Here is a 17,410-nt window from a genome sequence, read left to right on the forward strand (position 1 = left end):
GTGAGGAATCTTCTCACACCAGCAGGGGCGGCTGGTTCAGAATGAAACCAGTAGACAAAGCCTTGACCAAGGAGACAATTTAGGGAACTCGTCTACCTGCCAGAAATGCCCTGGGCAGCATTGGCTACTGAACGGTTACAAACTCAACAGAGACAGCTTACAGACAAAGAAATGGAGATAAATCTACCTATTATCTATCTATCATCTATCATCTATCAATCTATACATCTATCTATATCATCTATCTATCATCTATCTATATCTATCATCTATCTATCATCTATCTACTATCTATCTATCTATCTATCTATATCTATCATCTATCTATCTATCTATCCATCTATTTATATCTATCATCTATCATCTATCTACTATCTATCTATCTATCATCTATCTATCATCTTCTATTAAGTGCCCAAACTGGTATTATGAATTTGCTGTGGAATATGTAGAGAAAATGTTCTCTCCAGATTTTCAGAAAATAGCACTATCAATTCCATCAATTAGCAACCTGAGAGCTATCAACTCTCAAAGAAAAATCCTCCATTTAAAGATGCTTGAGGCCTCCTCATCAGTAAATAGTCATGACCCCACCGGGACAAGCAATTGCCGTCCAATATGAAACGTACTTCGTGTCTTTATTGAAACAACGAAGAAGAGAGCGCTCTTACCAGTTGCCTTTTGGGTTGATGAACTGCTGCACCGCGTAGCCAAACTGGGCGTCGGCAGGCCCGGAGAAGACCCTCGCGTCCGGGAGGCCCACGTTGTATGCCACACAGCAACGCAGGAGGCCTAGCAAGGAAAACAAGGACAGGCCGTGCACACCCTGTGAATACAACCTATACTCTCACTCTCCACGGCCACTTCAGAAACGGCTGGCTCGACATCATTCCCCTCCTCCTCAGTTTGCCGAGAAATAGTAGCTCCTGCCTTTAGGCACTGACTTGGGGCCCTGAGAGTTATCAGCTCTCAAAGAATAGAAAGTACTGGCTCCAGGCTTAGCACTTTATATTCGTGATTCATTATCTCATACATCTTCACAAGCAACCCTGGGAGACGGCTGCTGGTAGCACCATTGTTTTCCAGAGACCTCAGATGCTCCGGAGATAAGGAGTCGCACAGCACAGGTGGAGGTGATGAGAGTGAGGAGAGGGTTCGAGCACAGGACTCCCTGCACAGGAGCTTGCCTCTGACCGCAGGTCCCCTCCAGGGCTTTCTGAGTGACTCCAGTCCTTAAGCCTCCCACCCGCAGGGCTGAGGCGTCTCCTATTTCTGCTGAAACTCCCTGCAGATCCTGACACGGAGCCTATGAAATGTCTACTGAAACGCACGGTTGACACATCGAAGAAGCAGAAAAACCACAGCTCCCGAAAAACCCTGTCGTTCCTTCCCGGAGGAGGTCCTTATTGAGGAGGAAAATGCAGAGGGAACTGTCAAGCGGTTTTGCTTGTGGAGACTTCTTTCTGACACTCAAGGAATGATCATCGCTTTCAAAAACAAGAAAGACCAGGAAGGATGAAGCCTCGATAGAGAGATTTGAAAAAACGTGGTTTCCAATGGAAAGGGGACGAGGGGAGAGTGGTAGATTCTGCACCAAAAGCATTAATGTCAGCTGCCCTCCACCCTGTCCACCACTCTGTCCTCCACCCTGTCCTTCGCCCTGTTGAGAGACACATCCATTGGTTGCCAGAGCCCTGACCAGGGCAAGAGCCTGCAACCCAGGTACGTGCCCTTGACCAGAACCGAATCCTGGACCCTACAGTCCGCAGGCCAACGCTCTGTCCACTGAGCCACACCAGCGAGGGCAGCATTCCTTTAAGCTGAATAAAACCCTCTTACTGGGCAAGACCAAAGTGGATCACAGTGCGAAGAACCGCCTGCCCGGGCACGTCCCCCCTGCAGGAGCCACTGCTCTCTCTGCGGGAGCCTGCCCAGGCGCCCACCTCCCTGCGCTCGGACCACGCACACCACACTCTCCGCCCGGTGCCCCCAGAGGATGGGCGCGAGGAAGACCTCTCCGTTTGCTGTTTTACTCTCAGCATCACTGTGCGCTCCTGAGGCCGCAGACGTCTCCCTGAGAAATGTTCAAAGGCGCAGCCCCGTCCCCTCCAACGCCCCACCACCCGGGGCAGTTTCCACGGAAGCTCCCGAGACCACGGGACGGAGGAGAGGATGCGGCCTCACGGCCCTTTGCTGAGTCATCCCCAGTGCGGCACCACAGGAGCCAAGGAGCATTATCAGCCCGGACCCCCGGGAAGCCACAGCACACAGCAGCAGGAAGTGGGCTTACTCAGGCCCTGAAACTGAGAAAACTGCCTGCAGACTCTGCAGTCAGCTCATCCTCCCCCAGAACGGGGAGGGGCGGGGGGGGGGGGGGGCAGCGGGACGCAGTCACGGTCCGTTAGATCACTCGCACACCGACCGCAGGAACCCATTGTCAGTGCACGGTCTCCACGGAGAGAATGAGAAAGATAAAGCAGAAGTTGTGTGGAACCCCCCCCCCCCCACCCAAAATAAAGCAACCACACTTAGGAAGTGCAGGCGACTGGGGAAGGTCCGCGATGGGAAGGACCTGGGCCCGAGACCTGGGTGACGGCTTCAGGGCTTTAAGGAAGGGCAGAACCACTCGCACAGAACAGTCCTCACAGCCCCTCAGGCCAGCGGTGGGGCATTCCCCGTGTTCCGTCCTATCCTATGTAATACAAGGCTAATATGCAAATTGTCCCCTTGACCGGGAGTTCAACCAGGGGGCGGGGCCGGCTGGCCAACCGCGACCGCAGACCCTCCCCACAACTGGTCCGATCAGGGTGCCGGACCCCACCTGTGCATGAATTCGTGCACTGGGCCTCTAGTTAAGAAATAAAGAACAATGTGATTCTTCTTTAAAAGTCTTTGTTTTGCGTGTCAATTTTTAAAAAAATTTTATGTTTTAAAAAATATATTTTATTGATTTTTTAAAAGATATTTTTATTGATTTCAGAGAGGTAGGGAGAGGGAGAGATAGAAACATCAATAATGTGAGAGAGCAACTGCCTCCTGCATGCCCCACATGGAGACCAAGCCTACAACCCAGGCATGTGCCCTGACCGGGAACTGAACCGTGACCTCTTGGTTCATAGGTCGACACTCAACCACTGAGCCATGCTGGTTGGGCAAAAGGTAGACATTTTTAAATGGTAACATAAAAAATGTATGCTGAGCAATAGAAAGAATAAGAATCAAATACGAAGCACCATTTTACATCCATCAAACCACGAATAGTAAAAAAAATAAAATAACTACAAAAAGTGAATTAAAATCTCGAATTGGTGAGCGAGGTACACACACCGCTGATGAGACACCAGGGCTGGAGGTACTGCGTCTGGGACCAGGGGTGCCCCTCCAGGAAGTGGCTGAAGGGAAGAGGGAAAAGGCTCCTGGTGGAGGATATTTATAGCCGTATGTACAGCAGGGACAAAACCCACAGGAAGCAGCCTACATATCCGCCAGGAGACAATAGCTAACCACCCCACCCCCCACACCCCCTACCCCCACCACACCCCCCACACCCCCAGGACTCGGTAAAGTAAAGTTCAAGCCTGAGCCTGAGGCCGCAGGAAACGCACACACAAAAGATAGCAAGTGAGGGTGAGTTCACCACTTATTTTCATTGTAAATGGTGAGTCTGTCCGTGAAAAAGCACATTTACACTTAAAAATAGCAAAGGAAAGATATATGAATGTTTCCTATTAAGATGACTATGTAGCGTGTGTCATTCTTTTCTAGAAAAATATTAAAACTTCCTGCTTTATAAAGAAAAGTGAAATTATTATAAACTGAAATCATTAATCAAGTTTAGCGTTTCAGTGACCGCCCCCCCCCCCCCCCCCCCGCCCAGTTATCTGAATTCTAGTTTATTTTTATGTTAACTTTTTCTTTTTTACCGATTATTTTCTGGGCGCCCACTCTGTCCTGGGTCCAGGCAGGGAGAGGTGATCGCAGAGAGCACTCGGCGGGGGTCACGCTGAAGATACATGATGGGGCTCCGTGATGAGGACAGAAGAGGGGTCCGAAGAGGACGGGAAAACACCTCTGCACTGTCCGATCCTTCTGGCCACCTTGTCACCTGTCTGCAGAGCTGCCCTGGCCAGACCCTTCTAGACAAAGGGAAGCATGGTAGCCATCATCTCAGGTAGAAACTATAGTTTAACTCCAACCCTGCTGTTTGGCTTAACAACAGAAAAGTTATTTTGATTTTCTGGATTGTATAAATCATCCCATTCGATTGAATGACTATCCCATTGATTGTGATCTTACTGGTTTTAGAAAGCACATTCTTCTGTACCTGGGAAACAGGACAGCACAATTATCCTAAATTGTCTTAGTGGCCACAGATAATGCGTTCCAGTTGACTCAGTGGTCCCAAGACCAGGACAGCACAATTACTCTAAATTGCCTCGATGGCTCTAGAGCAGGGGTGGGCAAACTTTGACTCGAGGGCCACAATGGGTTCTTAAACTGGACCGGAGGCCGGAACAAAAGCATGGATGGAGTGTTTGTGTGAACTAATATAAATTCAAAGTAAACATCATTACATAAAAGGGTACGGTCTTTTTTTTTTTTAGTTTTATTCATTTCAAATGGGCCGGATCCGGCCCGCGGGCCGTAGTTTGCCCACGGCTGCTCTAGATAATGAGTTCCTGGCAACTCAGTGGTCTCAAGACCCGAGGGCTCTAAATAAGGTGTTTCTGTCAATTCAGTGACCCCGAGATCCAAAACTGTAACTAACATGCTTAATTCTGCTTCTGTAAACTGCTTTTTTGCGAACCAGGTTCCTCATTCCAAACCTTGAGATGTAATCAATACCTTTGTGATCTTTGCCTATAAGTCTGGTTTTGCCACCATCTTATCACTATGAGATTTGGGGAATGGCCCCTCATAGTCCCGGATTGCAATAAATGTGACTCTTTAATTCGACTTCCTGAGGCGTCCTTCTGTGATTCGTGGGGTACATTACAACAAAAGGAGGGACTTGACAAAAGCACACACACCCTCTAAGGGGGGGAAATCAGCCGGAAGGATATTTTAGCGCCTGCACACGGCCTTGCCGGAGAGGGCTTCGGCACGTCCTATTTGGAGAGGAGCGAGAGTTCTGGGCTTGGCACTCCCACAGCAAGTGGGCCTCTGACCTGTGTCCCTGCAGCTGACCCCATGCCCCACGGACAAGCCAAAAAGGCGCGGCCCTGCCTCCTCCGCATCGCAGTCCACAGGACGGAGGGGACCATCGCCACACAAGGGTCCTCATGAGCAGGTCACCTCAGTGGGGCCAGGGGTGGGAAGGCTTCCGGGGTGCACAAGCGGGGAACTGAGGCTTGGGTGACGTGCAGACTGGGGGCTGGGGGCCAACCTGCACCTCACAAAGATGGAACCCGGGCCCAGGGGAGAGACCAGGCCCTGTGCTCGTTTTAAAAAATGTATTTCAGAGTGGAAGGGAGAGGGAGAGAGAGAGAGAAACATCGATGATGAGAGAGAATCATTGACCGGCTGCCTCCTGCACGGCCCCTACTGGGATGGAGCCCGTAACCGGGCATGTGCCCTGATGGGAATCAAACCATGACCTCCTGGTTCATAGGTCGACGCTCAACCACTGAGCCACGCTGGCCGGGCTGCGCTGTGCTCTTAACAGGGCGAAGGCTAGATCTCCTGAACCACAACAAAACAAGAATGGCAAAAGGGCACACAAACCCGAAAGCCTGATTATTTGGGGCAAAAAGTAAATACTGTCATAACACAGGGATCTGCCTACCGATGTGCTACAGTACTGGTTCTCAACCTGTGGGTCACGACCCCTTTGGGGGTCGAACGACCCTTTCACACGGCTCGCCTAAGACCATCGGAAAACACATATATAATTACATATTGTTTTGTGATTAATCACTATGCTTTCATTATGTTCAATTTGTAACAATGAAAATACATCCTCATATCAGACATTTACATTACGATTCATAACAGTAGCAACATTACAGTTATGAAGTAGCAACGAAAATAATTTTATGGTTGGGGGTCACCACAACATGAGGAACTGTATTAAAGGGTCGCGGCATTAGGAAGGCTGAGAACTGCTGCGCTACGGTCTGAATGCGTGTCCCCAGGCTTCCTGTGCTGAGACGCTCACCCAGCGGACGGGGACATCAGGACAAGGCCTTCGGGCTCAGCCTTCGCCCATGAAAGGGACCAGTGCCTTACAGCGGAGAGTCCAAAGGGACCCCAACTCGTCCCACAGAGGAGGACACAGCAGTAGGCACGTGGCCTGGGAGGAGGGCTCTCACCGGAAGGGACCACGCTGGCACCGAAGGGACAACGCTGGCACCGACCTCAGCCCTCCCAGAGCCCAGCACTGTGAGTAAAGGTCTGTGTGTCTATGCCACCCAAGCTATGCTGTCTGTCACAGCAGCCCCAAATGGACTAAACACTACAGCATTTACATAAATGGCTTGTTTAATCACCTTTCAATTTGCACTAAGACTTTTTATTCAAACTACTGATTATGTTTTAGCACTAAAAGGAAGCCCATAAAGATCACATATAGTTTCCCAATTTCCAGGGCTCAGGGCTCAGTTTGCCTTTCTTTTCCTCCCAGGGAACAATGTCACGTACACAGACAACGATGCCGAATATTATTCTACTAGAGGCCTGGTGCATGGATTTGTGCATGGGAGTGGGGGGATCCCTCGGCCTGACCGGCAATCGGGGCCAATCGGGGCCATCTCGCCCAGTCCTAATGGGGCCAATCAGGGCCAGCTAGCTGGGGGGAGGGACTGCGGGAGGTAGGCTGGCCACGGGAGGTTGGCTGTGGGAGCGCACTGACCGTCAGGGGGCAGCTCCTGCTTTGAGCATCTGCCCCCCTGGTGGTCAGTGCATGTCATAGCAACCGGTTGACCGGTCGTCCGGTTGCTTAGGCTTTTATATATATAGATGTACGGGCTCTCAGAATATGGCTTTGCAAAGGTTACACAGTGGGGAGGTTCAGTGTCCTATTCCAACAGGCGTCCAAGAAGCTATGTGGCTAGAGGGCCTGCAGGGACTGGGGACAGTTTGGAATAGAGATACCCCAGTGGATCGCCCACGCCAGCCTGCACTCAGTACGCATGTCCCCCCGGTTCCCAGGGAAACAGGCTCAGGCCCCACAAAGGCAGACAGAGGCCATGAGGGAATGACAACCGCCAATGGACAAGGCATCCCAGGCCAGTCGCTTCTCCTGTGCTTTTAAAACGCAGTGAAATAATCTCAACGCGGACGGCACAGCGCCCATCTCTCTCTCTCTCTCTCTCTCTCTCTCTCTCTCTCGACTCCAGTGAACAGGAGGCTCCCTGTCACACAGAGCCTCCCAGGGACCAGAGCCTCCCAGGGACCAGGAGGCACGGCGGACCAGGAAAACTGTCCCTCGTCACTAACGGCACGGGATCGTCCCGACAAAACCGCAGTTCCTGTGAACAGTTGGGCCACAGACCTTCTGGACAGCGCTCTCAAAAGAAGAAAGGGAGAGAAATACATTTGAAAAGTGTGAGCAGCCCCAAGCATCTGAGGATGTATTGTGTTCGTCAACTGTGCAGCTCGAGTTTGCCCTGGTTAGTCAACACTGGACGCACCGGAGCCGCAGGCAGAGGCTGGGCACAACGCCGGAATACAAGCACTTTGAACTGATGAGAACTTTAACAAACTTAGGAATAGACATTAGTTTGTTTTCTGATTTATAAGATGAATGAGAGTGTTTAAAACGCCTCGAAACACCAGAGTTACACAGAATAAAGGCTTTCCTGTTTGACTACCAGAACCTCTCAAAGCCAACACCAACTCTCCGTGCCACCGGGACTACGGCTTCTAAGCAGATTATTCTGAGGGTCCTTATTACACTGGATAGAAATAAGGAGCTAAAAGCAGAACCTGAGAACGTATCTACAGCTGGGAGAGCTTCCTGTTTCAGGAAAATGTGACTAAAGCAGTGACATTAACTTACTACCAGCACTGGACTGTGTTAGAGATACGCAGCCGCAAAGCTGCACCGACTCATTCATCACAACTACCTCGGCGACTATGTTCCCAAACAACGTGTACAGCAGCTTCCCCATCAACCAAGCAGCCACCCTGGAGAGAGGGAGGTGCCTAGTCCCATAGCTCTGCCTTCCTCTCCCCCTGCACCTGCTGCCCCTGCACCTGCTCCCCCAGCACCTGCTCCCCAGCATCTGTCTCTCCCAGTATCTGTTCTCACAGCACCTGCTCCCCCACCGAGCCCCCTGAGCTGTTTCCTGGGTTCTGGTCATGGCCTCTTCTGGTCTCTTTGTGCCGGACTCATCAGCTCCATTCTTCAGTTCCTCCCTAGACGCCTACACTCCAGCCTCATCGTCCCCTCTCCTCTGCATATGTAACTGCCCACTAACTAGAGGCGTCCCCGGATGTCTCCCTTTCACGTGTCAAGCTCACCTGGCCATCTCTTCCTCTCCCCTGCCCTCCTCAGCACTCCTGTCTCAGTAACCGGCAGCCCACGGAGCAGTCCACGTGGGAAACCTGGGCTTCACTCAGTCACACTCCTCCCTCGCCCGCTGCCACCCTGGAAACTCCATCACCAAATCCTGCCGGTTCCTCCTTAATGTCTTTCCTCTCTGCCCCCTGCTGCCTTTCCATGGCTACCATCAGCGTTGACCACCATCTCTCTCAGTGGGTGCACTAAACCAACACTAAACCCGGAGCCAATTCTTCTCTAAGTGGCCCTGTGCCTGCCGCCCGGCCCCTCCATTCCACCCGCCAACCTCCCGCCAAGGAGCCATCTGCTCATGTCGCTCGTCTGCGTAAGGCCCCTCACCACCTCCCCACTGTCCTCAGGATGAAACCCCGGGTCCTCACCATGGTTCACAAGGCCCATGGCCGGGCGCCCGCTGCCCTCTCAGCCCTCGCTCTCCATGGTCTGGGCGCAAGGACCTGCTCCTTCCTAGGCGAGCATCTGGAACATCTGGTCCCGGACAGGACACGTGGGTCCTACCCGTGGTCGTGGAGCTCTTAGGGCATCACACCGTCATTCACCTCCCTGGGGCAGGGAGGGCTGGCCTGGTGGCCTGAGCCCTCACAGGAGAAGGGAACCCTGATGGCTCCTCCCTCCCAGGAAGCCTTCTTCCCCGCTGCCTACCCCAGTGTGTCCCAGTGGTTGTCTCCATCCCCTGAGGTCAACACTTCGTTTTGTACCATTTGTTCAGCAATTAATTCTATGCGCCCTTATGACATCTATTACGTTACAGAAACTTACGTTGCCTCTGCAGGTTATAAGTGTAGACCCGTGGTCGGCAAACTGGGGCTCTCGAGCCACATGCGGCTCTTTGGCCCCTTGAGTGTGGCTCTTCCTAAGCCTTAGGAGTACCCTAATTAAGTTAATAACAATGTACCTACCTATATAGTTTAAGTTTAAAACATTTGGCTCTCAAAACAAATTTCAATCGTTGTACTATTGATATTTGGCTCTGTTGACTAGCGACTTTGCCGACCACTGGTGTAGGCCATACAGCCACGTAAGGAAAACATCAGTACATTTTAAATTAGATGGAAGGTTGTTAAGGCAGCCAGAGATCCTAGTTCCAAAGCTCAGGGACACTCTCCAGGCCCCATTCCTCCTGTCCTTGCCCGAGGGCAGGGCCTGCGCTTCATCCTCATGATGCCACATCGTCCCGGTGCAGCCGTCCCCGCCTCCCATCTAGACCCCGCGATATGCTTCCTAACAGGCGTCTCTCAGGAATGAACGCTTCCTTCCCTGGAGCCTCTGAGCAGACACCCTCCCATCTCACCGGCCAAACCTGCACCCCATGCCCCAGGTCAACACCAGACCCCGCGAGAGGGACGGGACCACGAGGACCGTTCAGTCCAGTCACCGGTCAACACCCCTCACGGGGGGGGGGGGGGGGGTGGGGGGGGGGCTTTCACCCAGGAGCTGATCTGTCAGGAGGAGGCAGGCGCCCACGCTGGTCAGGAACCTTCGGGGCTGTGACGACGTCCCTCCCTCCTGTGTGGCCTTGTTCCCCGGGAACTGGAGCCTCTTGGACTGTGTTTCCAGCTTCCATGTTCCACCTGGGCCTCGCCCGTTGCCTGGGATGGGGCAGGGGCTGCCTCGAAGCCTGATCGAAGCCTCGTTCTATGGAATTGGCTGCAGCCAGACCAGCCATACCTGGGTCCCCTGGAGGAAGCGCTTTCAAAGGCACCCAGCGCCCAGGGGCTGGATCTGGGGCATCAGATTCTTCTCTACACAGCCCTTCTTCTAGATTCTTCTCTCCAACAGCCCTTCTTCTAGATTCTTCTCTCCAACAGCCCTTCTTCTAGATTCTTCTCTCCAACAGCCCTTCTTCTAGATTCCTCTCTCCAACAGCCCTTCTTCTAGATTCTTCTCTCCAACAGCCCTTCTTCTAGATTCTTCTCTCTACACAGCCCTTCTTCTAGATTCTTCTCTCCAACAGCCCTTCTTCTAGATTCTTCTCTCTACATAGTCCTTCTTCTAGATTCTTCTCTCTACACAGCCCTTCTTCTAGATTCTTCTCTACACAGTCCTTCTTCTAGATTCTTCTCTACACAGCCCTTCTTCTAGATTCTTCTCTACACAGCCCTTCTTCTAGATTCTTCTCTCCAACAGCCCTTCTTCTAGATTCTTCTCTCCAACAGCCCTTCTTCTAGATTCTTCTCTACACAGCCCTTCTTCTAGATTCTTCTCTTCAACAGCCCTTCTTCTGAGCGTTACTGTCAGGTAAATCATTAGTCACCATAACAAATGAAATCAACAAACCAGCCACAAACCCCCCAGGATCTTTGCTGTGATGATAAGAGAGCTTCTTTCTCTCAGTGACATGAGCATCTCAGGCAGGGCCCACAGCCCAGGCGCAGCGTCGACATGATGTCAGGATGATCCTTTGGTCCCCCTTTTCCCTGAAATTCCTTGTCTTTGACGCGCTGACTGTGTGTCTTCACTCTGCGGAATGTCTGCAATCCCATCAGCAGCTCATGTCTTTGCAGTAACCGACTGGGCCCTTTGACCCGCCCCAGGCCCTTAGCACAGGGAGGCAGGAGCCGTCAGCACCCGCTCTGCTGGGAATTCTCCCCACCTCCCAACAAGGTGATCTGGGCCACACTGGAATTTTAATTTGTTGGGAGAGAGGAGGCTCGGTGCTAGCCTTTCAGCAGTTACTCCCAACCTGGCGGAACATCAGAAACAGATGAGTAATTGTTTTTAAATACTAAATCCTGAGCCCCAATCCACTCATTTACATCACACAGAGGCTCCTGAGCCAGTATTTGGGAGCACAGCCTAGTGGGGGTTGGGCAGCGGTAGCTGGGAGCCCTGGGAGACGCAGTTACTTTATCAGAGGGTGGGCTGGGGTTTAGGGTGGGTCCCAGAAATCAGAGATTGCCTCAAACTTTCCTTTTTGTTATAAAAGAAAAATTTCCCCACTTTATTGATTTTTATTTGCTTTTTAATTAATAAAAATATCTTTTATTAATAAAACATATTTTTATTGATTTCTGAGAGGAAGTGAAAGAAACAGAAACATCAATGATGGGAGAGAATCATCAATCAACTGCCTCCTGCAGACCCCCACTGGGGATTGAGCCTGCAACCCAGGCATGTGCCCTGGACCAGAATCGAACCAGGGACCCTTCAATCGCAGGTTGGCCGAAGTTCCATCCCCTGAGCCAAACCGGCTAGGAGGATTTTTATTGATTGTTAGAGCGAGAAGAAGGGAGAGGGAGGGAGAGAAATGTTGATGTGAGAGTGAAACGCCTCCTGCACACCCGCTACCAGGGATGGGGCCCACAATCTGTGGGAATCGAACCTGCAGCCTTTTGGTGCACAGGACGATGCCCGACCACCTGAGCCATGCTGGCCAGGGCTCCTACTTTGCAGTCTTGCTTGGGGTTGTCTCTTCTCGCTCAGGACACAGGTGAGTTACGAAGGAATGAGAGGAAGAGGGGACAGCATCGAGGCGGTGAATGCAGAGAATGGTGTAGAAAAGGTGCTAACACTAAAGACGCTGGAATCAGGTGCAGTCAGGACGCAGAAGGTGCGTGTGGGGGTGTATATATGGCTTTCCGGGGCGTGTGCTGTGTACATAGAGCGGTGTGAGTGCCTGTGTGTGTGAGCAGGACGGGTGTGGCAGAGAAAGGGCTGAACACGTGGCTGGGCCAGATGGCACAGGGCCTTCCTGACCGGCCAAGAAATGCGTACTTTACCCGACGCAGATGGGAGCCTCCGAATGCCTGAACCGGGGGAGGACTCGATCCAGGTCAGAGCCTGGAAAGACAGCCTTGGTGACGACGAGGGGACTGGACGACGGGAGGGAGAAGAGGCAAAACCTGGAAACAGTGTAAACACGACAGGAGCCCAGACACAAAGAAACCCAGGCCCCATGTGGATGGACGCACAGGTGGGTGGCGGGTGGTGGTGGGGGGACAGGACTTGGAGGCGGAGGCTGGCCGTGAGGCTGAGGACAAGGAAGAGGTGGCCGGTGTAGAGCTTGCAGGGAACACTGCCCTCGAACAACTGCAGAGGCCAGGAGAGCAGGAGGCAGAGGACATGTGGGTGGCATGTGCCGTGCTGGCCCGCCTGCTCCGGAAGCCAGGAGGAGGCCGGGGATGCTGGCGGGAGCGGGGACAGTACCGGGGACTGGGGCAGGGAGCGGAGGACCTCGGACGGAACAGCCAGGGCGGCAGGAGAAAGGCAGAGAGAACAGAAGCCAGAGGTGGAGGGTGTTTCAGGGGGAAAGAGCTGCCAAACCACACAGTGAAAGGACTTGCTGACTAAGAGAGAGGTCACAATACGCACAGCCTGCAGGGAGAGGGCCTGACATGTCCACTAAGAGGGGAGACTGGGCACCAGAGGCAGAGAGAGGAGGCGGCTGGAGGCCGGGGAAGGACTGCCTGGCCTGGCCTGGAGACAGGAGCGTGTAGTGTCAGCAGGCACTGGCAACGGCATGTCCCTGGCGGCTGCGGACATGTAGATATTAGGGACGGCCTAGGCCAGTGATGGCGAACCTATGACACGCGTGTCAGAGGTGACACGCGAACTCAGTTTTTTGGTTGATTTTTCTTTGTTAAATGGCATTTAAATATATAAAATAAATATCAAAAATATAAGTCTTTGTTTTACTATGGTTGCAAAAAATTTCTCTATGTGACACGGCACCCGAGTTAAGTTAGGGTTTTTGAAAATGCTGACACGCCGAGCTCAAAAGGTTCACCATCACTGGCCTAGGCCTCTTATGGTCTTTCTTTCCCACCCTCAAACCTGCTGACCATCCGGACTGCCAGCAGTTAAACGGAGGCGCGGCCACTGAGAGGTGCTGGAGGGGGACGGGACCTGGGAGCACCGCCTTTTCTCACACCTGTGCGAAGGGGTGTGCGGAGTTTGGGTCTAAGTGTTAAAACGAGATTGGAGGGCCGCCTGTTTCCGCAGTGGTTGGCTGGCATGTTGCTGGAGAGAATGCAAGATGTATGAACACATACACACACATGCATCTCTCTGCCATTTTAACGGTGGGGATGTATTTACATGACACGATTGTACATGTCTATAATTTATAAACAACTACGTGTGTACGCTTAGCAATGACGGGTCCTCGACCATTTTATACAGCCAGGGCCAAGCCATCTGAAATGTCACCTGCCACTGCCCTACAGCTGGCAATTATGCACGCTCATCTCAGTTACTCCTGGAACCCCGAAAGGAGGCTGCTCCCCTCGGAACCCCGGTGATATCCCGGAGGGCAAAGCTCCATTATGATCACCCTGAATCCGGGGAACCTGTCCCCTGAGTGTGCACATGCGGCGGCAGGAGGAAGAAATAACCACACGGACATGTCCCCTGGCATTGCACCCCCGGCCCTGCCCGCCTGCACGGAGCTGTGCCCTGCACACGCCAGGTTACTCCCCGCGCCTGCCGCACCCGGCGGCCACGCATTCCTCACAGCAGCTCTCCCTGCGCTGCCAGACAAGCCCCGACACACCTCGCAGCAGGGAAACGCAGTGATGTTTCCGTAGCGTCTGCTAATAATGGGCAATTAACGAGATGAAAAGCCTGGAGCTCCATGTCTATGAGCTCTCCCGTCGGCTGTGGTTCCAGGGCCGAGTTTTCCACCTGAGTCCAACCTTATCTGAAAGCCCAGGTTAGGGTGCTGGCCCCTGGGGGGAGGGGGCCAGGAGAGAGTACCTGTGAGCACCACACTCCAGTGCCCCTTCCTGCTGCTGGCATGGCCATGCTACTCCCCTCCCACCCGGAGGCCCAGGGCCCCTGGGTTAGCTTCTCCCTCAATGAAGCACAGCGACTGGCGAAGAGCCCCCGGAGAGGGGGGGACGGGGGGGGGGACGGGGGGATGGGGGGACAGTTTAGGAAACACTCATCTACTTGGTGGAAACCTTGGAAAAGCAGAGGCCGAGTTTGGGTGCTGATGGCCAAACGCACCACGAAATACAAAAGTGACTCCGGCCCCGCCCCCCAGGAGGGGACGTTCCCACAGCCAGTCCGACCGGCCCAGCAGGCGGTCCGGGTGCAGGAGGGTCGCGCCGGCCCGCACCCCAGCCTCAGGTCCCCACTTGGGGCCAGAGAAGTGGGGCGCGGGGTGCCCCTCACCCCCGCAGCTGGAGCTGCCGCCCCGTCAGTTCTCTGGCTGCGGCGCCAGGACCAAGAAAGTGGAAAGAAGTTTCCTGGCGGCGTTCGCGGCGGGTGAACAATGGGAGGAAGGATCCCCTCCGCGGGCCTGCGCTCCGGGCGCTGGCTTTCTCCGGCCCCACCGGCCAGGGGCGCCAGGGCGCGCGGGGGACACAGGCTGGCACACCCTCGGGTGCAAACAGCATTTGGGGACCCAGGTCCTGCAAAACCACCAGCTGGGCGCTGAGGAGGCGCAGGCTGCCGCCCAGGACGCTTCCCGGGACCCACAGACCCCCACCCCCCTACCTCACACCCCGACTCCCCCGGCCCGGGTCCGCATTCCCGGGACCCTCGGACCCCCTCCCTCCCCCGGCCCGGGTCCGCATTCCCGGGACCCTCAGACCCCTCCCTCCCCCGGCCCGGGTCCGCATTCCCGGGACCCTCAGACCCCTCCCTCCCCCGGCCCGGGTCCGCATTCCCGGGACCCTCAGACCCCTCCCTCCCCCGGCCCGGGTCCGCATTCCCGGGACCCTCGGACCCCCTCCCTCCCCCGGCCCGGGTCCGCATTCCCGGGACCCTCGGACCCCCTCCCTCCCCCGGCCCGGGTCCGCATTCCCGGGACCCTCGGACCCCCTCCCTCCCCCGGCCCGGGTCCGCATTCCCGGGACCCTCGGACCCCCTCCCTCCCCCGGCCCGGGTCCGCATTCCCGGGACCCTCAGACCCCTCCCTCCCCCGGCCCGGGTCCGCATTCCCGGGACCCTCGGACCCCCTCCCTCCCCCAGCCCGGGTCGGCGCGGCAGGCACCTGTCCCAGCCGGGCTGCGCGTCCCGCCCTCCGGTCCCCCACGCGTGTCCAGGTCTGTGTGCAGGTGCGCCCTGCGCGGCCAACACCACAGCCTGCGCTGCCGGGACTCCAGGGCGCTTTGCAGGGGGCGAGCCCGCCTTCCCGGGGCCCCCGGCGGGCAGCGCGCGAAGGGGGCGTCTCTCCATCCGCCCGACGCGGGGAGCCGGGTCCCCGTGGGGTGGGAGCGGGGACGCGCGCTGCCTGCCCGGGTCCCCCGCCCCGTCCCCCGTCCGGGACCCCACGCCCCGCTCACCTGGCAGGAGCAGCAGCACCGGCCGCAGCGGCCCCGGCCCCGCGCGCCCCGCCCGCATCCTGCGCCTCCGGGGGCTGAGCTGCTGGAGACTGTGGGGACCCGGAACCCCGACTCTTCGCCAGGGACCGAGTGGACGGCTGGTCTCCTGCCCGGGCGAGAGCAAGGAAAGTGTGCGGCGGGCGCTCCGGGCGCCAGGGCCCGCCCCTCCCCGCCCCGCCCCGCCCCTCGCCCCGGGGAACACGGATGTGCGCGCCCCGCCCCGCCCCGCCCCGCCCCCCGCGGCCGCACCTGGGCCCGCGCCCCCGGAAACCGCACCTTCGCTCTGCCTGGAGGTCCCCGCCCGCCCGGCTGCCCCTGCCTTCCCCAGTGGGCGGAGAGACGGACCAAAATAAGCCCCAACCACCAGGTTAGCAACTAACTCATCGGAAAGAAAATGCGCCCCGAGCTATGATTATCCAGGTGACAGTTAAGCAAGGCCTGGCTGCTGCCGGAGCCTGCGTGTGTGTGTGTGTGTGTGTGTGTGTGTGAGAGAAAGAGAGAGAATGTGTATCTTCATGTATCTTCATTCACTCCTCTCCGTATGAGTGTGTGCATGTGTGTGTGCGTGTCTTCATTCACTGAGTGTGTGTGTGTGTGTGAGTGCATGAGTGTGTGTGTGTGCGTGAGTGTGTGTATGTGTGCATGAGTGTGTGTATGTGTGTGTGTGTGTGAGAGAGAGAGAGAGTATGTGTATCTTCATTCACTCCTCTCCATATGTGTGTGTGCGTGTGTGCATGAGTGTGTGTGTGCATGAATGTGTGTGTGTGCATGAATGTGTGTATGTGTGCATGAGTGTGTGTGTGTATGGGTGCGTATTCATTCACGCCTCTCCTCCAAGGGAATAAGGAGCTGATGTTATCACTAAGTTGAAGCCGAGAGGAGCGCTGGGGGTGAACTGGCACCCCTCTCCTGTCTGGGTGACACCCTGACCATTTTCTCCCATCATGCCAGTCTCCCATCTGGAAAGAGAACATTCTATAACCACATGTCACATTTTCACTTGCCAACCTAAGAACAGGGCAGTATTCCCTTTGCCTTAAGTCTGCATTTTCCTCCAAAGGCTCACCACCAATCCCCAGCACGTCGCTGAAACGAGAATTCTTCCCGTGACTGCTTTTGTGAAGCAACCCCCTGTTTTAATGAACAGACGTAAGGGGTTACGAGTCTGACCATGATCCTTATCGCCATCCCAGATCTCCGGGGAGCCGGCGTGGAGCGGTGCTAGGAGCAGGACGGGGTGCTGAGGATCTGTCACTGGAGAGCAAAGTCATTCAAGGTCGAAAGAACTTGAAATTCAATGCTCCCTTTGCCGGTAGCCAGGGCCGGAGGCTCGGGGTTTTACAGGATTGCACTGCTGTTCATCAAATGTAGTGAGTGTAATCATGGCCATAAATGCAATACCTTTGACCCCAAAATACACAGCCCCCAGCTCCTTCCTGCTTTCTTATCTGCCACTGACTAACTTCACTTGCTGATCCTGACAAGCACTCCAGGACTTTCCCCACCCTGTGTGTGGTGCTCACCTGCTTACTAAGACCCCAGGTATGACCTGTGAGCTCCTAGGTGGCCACTCACTCACCCCAGCACCCCCCGCCCCCAGACTCCTCAGGAAGTCAGCCAG

At 54.9% G+C, this 17,410-nt stretch overlaps 1 protein-coding gene across 1 annotated transcript in view; it reads right to left on the reverse strand.

Annotated features, from left to right (window-relative positions):
• The window catches only part of ITGA2 (integrin subunit alpha 2), a 67,288-nt gene extending 51,393 nt beyond the window's left edge, over window positions 1-15,895 (reverse strand). The window contains exons 1-2 of the mRNA XM_070411757.1: window positions 15,751-15,895; window positions 672-792 (exon numbers count right to left, since the gene is read on the reverse strand). Of these exons, the coding sequence (XP_070267858.1) occupies window positions 672-792; window positions 15,751-15,808 (179 nt within the window). The 5' untranslated portion in view covers window positions 15,809-15,895. The remainder of the gene's footprint in view (window positions 1-671; window positions 793-15,750) is intronic.
• Between the last annotated feature and the right edge of the window lie 1,515 nt (window positions 15,896-17,410).

Source organism: Myotis yumanensis, unplaced genomic scaffold (assembly GCF_028538775.1).
Source record: "Myotis yumanensis isolate MYYU_CA2020_CCGP unplaced genomic scaffold, mMyoYum1.0.hap1 SCAF_4, whole genome shotgun sequence".
In the NCBI taxonomy this organism is placed as follows: Eukaryota; Metazoa; Chordata; class Mammalia; order Chiroptera; family Vespertilionidae; genus Myotis; species Myotis yumanensis.